We start from the raw sequence: 1,791 nt of genomic DNA, 5'->3' as shown, positions 1-1,791 counted from the left end.
TATGCTCATAATGTTTCCTAATTTCTCAGTCATGTTGGAAAAAAGACTGAAACAATACTGACTGCCTCGCTATACAGAGACCCCTCCTCGCCATAGCTGTTGAGAACCGCAGGCAGTCGTGCCCTCACTCAGTCACCCAGAAACTTACAGGTGGGCACTGAGGTTATTTCTTTTGTTTGTTTTGTTCATTTGGCAGAGTTTTCTTTCTCTTCCTTCTTTCTACTTTAATGGATTTTACTTTTTCATTGAAATATATTTGACATAACATTGTGGGAGTAAATGTGTACATGTTAATTTGATACATTTCCATATTGTAATATGATCGCCATTGTAGTGATAATTAGCACCTTCATCATGTTATATAATTATCCTTTCATTTCATCTCATTTCATTTTATCCTTTCATATCATTTCATGATATCCTTTCATATCCTTTCATTATTGGAATAATTAAGTTATAGTCTCTCAGCAACTTTTATGATTATCAGAGGCTATTTCTAATCCATTCACCAGTGAATTGCCTTTGCATATACACCAAAAAAGCATAAAATGTTAATATCCACTTAAAGTGAGAAAATAAGTTTTAAAATAAGTGCTGAAAAATACTCTGCATAGTGTTGACAAGACATTTATTTCTGATTTTTTCCCTCTCATTTTTTTGACTTCAATTAAAATCAGCCCCTAGATACTGATGCAATGGGTTCTGGCAAATTGAAATTGGGAATTATCTTTGTCATTCACACTGTCATTGGGATCCTAGGAAATTCATCCCTTCTTTGTCTTTACACTTTCTCTTTGCTCACTGGACACAAGTTGAGACCTACAGACTTGATTCTCAACCAACTGGTCCTAGCCAACTCCGTGGTCCTTTTTTCCAAAAGGATCCCTCAAACAATGTAGCTTTTGGATCCCAATATTTCCTGAATGACGCTACCTGTAAACTTCTCTTTTATTGTTACAGAGTGAGCACTGGGGTTTCCTTCTGCACTCTCTGTCTCCTCAATGGCTACCAAGTTATTAAACTGAACCCTAGTATTTGTAGGTGGGTGGAACTCAAGATTAGATCCCCAAAGTTCATTGGCTTCTGCTGTTTCCTCTGTTGGATACTACATCTCTTGATAAATTCATTTATTCTTGTAATAATGAATGGTCCATTGAATAGCAAAAACCTTAGTATGAGAAACAATGGACAGTGTTCCTGGAATGAGGAATTGAGATTTAAAATATTAAATACAGTCACATATTTTTTCCTTGACTTTTTGAGTTTGGGCTTCATGGTGGGGGCTAGTGGCTCCATGATCTTCCCCTTGTTCAGGCACAAGCAGCAAGTACAGCACATTCACAACAGCCGCCGTGGCCCCAGAATGTCCCACGAGGCCAGAGCCACATGCACCATCTTGGTTCTAGTGAGCTTCTTTGCTACTTTTTATGCAATCAATGCTATTTTGGCGGTTTGGATGATTGTGGTTGCAAATCCAGGCCAGTGGAAAGTGAACAGCACTGTGCTCCTCTCATCCTGTTTTCCAGTACTCAGCCCCTTTGTGCTCATGGTCAAGGACACTCGAGTCTCTCGGTTCTGTTTTGTCTGTAGGGCAAAGGCAAACTGTTGTCCCAATCTGGTTTCAGTGCTATGAGTTTGTTGTAATAGCATTTACTCATTCATTTAAACACTTGTGAACATTTTATTAACTACTGTGTGATAGGAAATTATGTTGTCATGGCTTATAAGGCCAGGAAAAGCCCCTTGTCTTATAACGGAGGTAAAAATGAATACCACATACTTAAGTATACA

The 1,791-nt window shown here is 38.2% G+C and overlaps 1 protein-coding gene across 1 annotated transcript; it reads left to right on the top strand.

Moving 5' to 3' along the window:
* Window positions 1-695: 695 nt before the first annotated feature.
* Window positions 696-1,590, top strand: LOC308358868 (vomeronasal type-1 receptor 1-like; the record flags this gene model as incomplete). Its single annotated transcript, XM_080829356.1, is given in 3 exon segments — window positions 696-894; window positions 897-1,567; window positions 1,570-1,590. Coding segments are annotated over 3 exon segments (891 nt in total).
* Between the last annotated feature and the right edge of the window lie 201 nt (window positions 1,591-1,791).

The sequence above is a fragment of the Martes martes genome (genome assembly GCF_963455335.1).
Source record: "Martes martes genome assembly, chromosome: 17".
NCBI classification, from domain to species: Eukaryota; Metazoa; Chordata; class Mammalia; order Carnivora; family Mustelidae; genus Martes; species Martes martes.
This window is presented reverse-complemented; position numbering and strand designations above follow the sequence as displayed.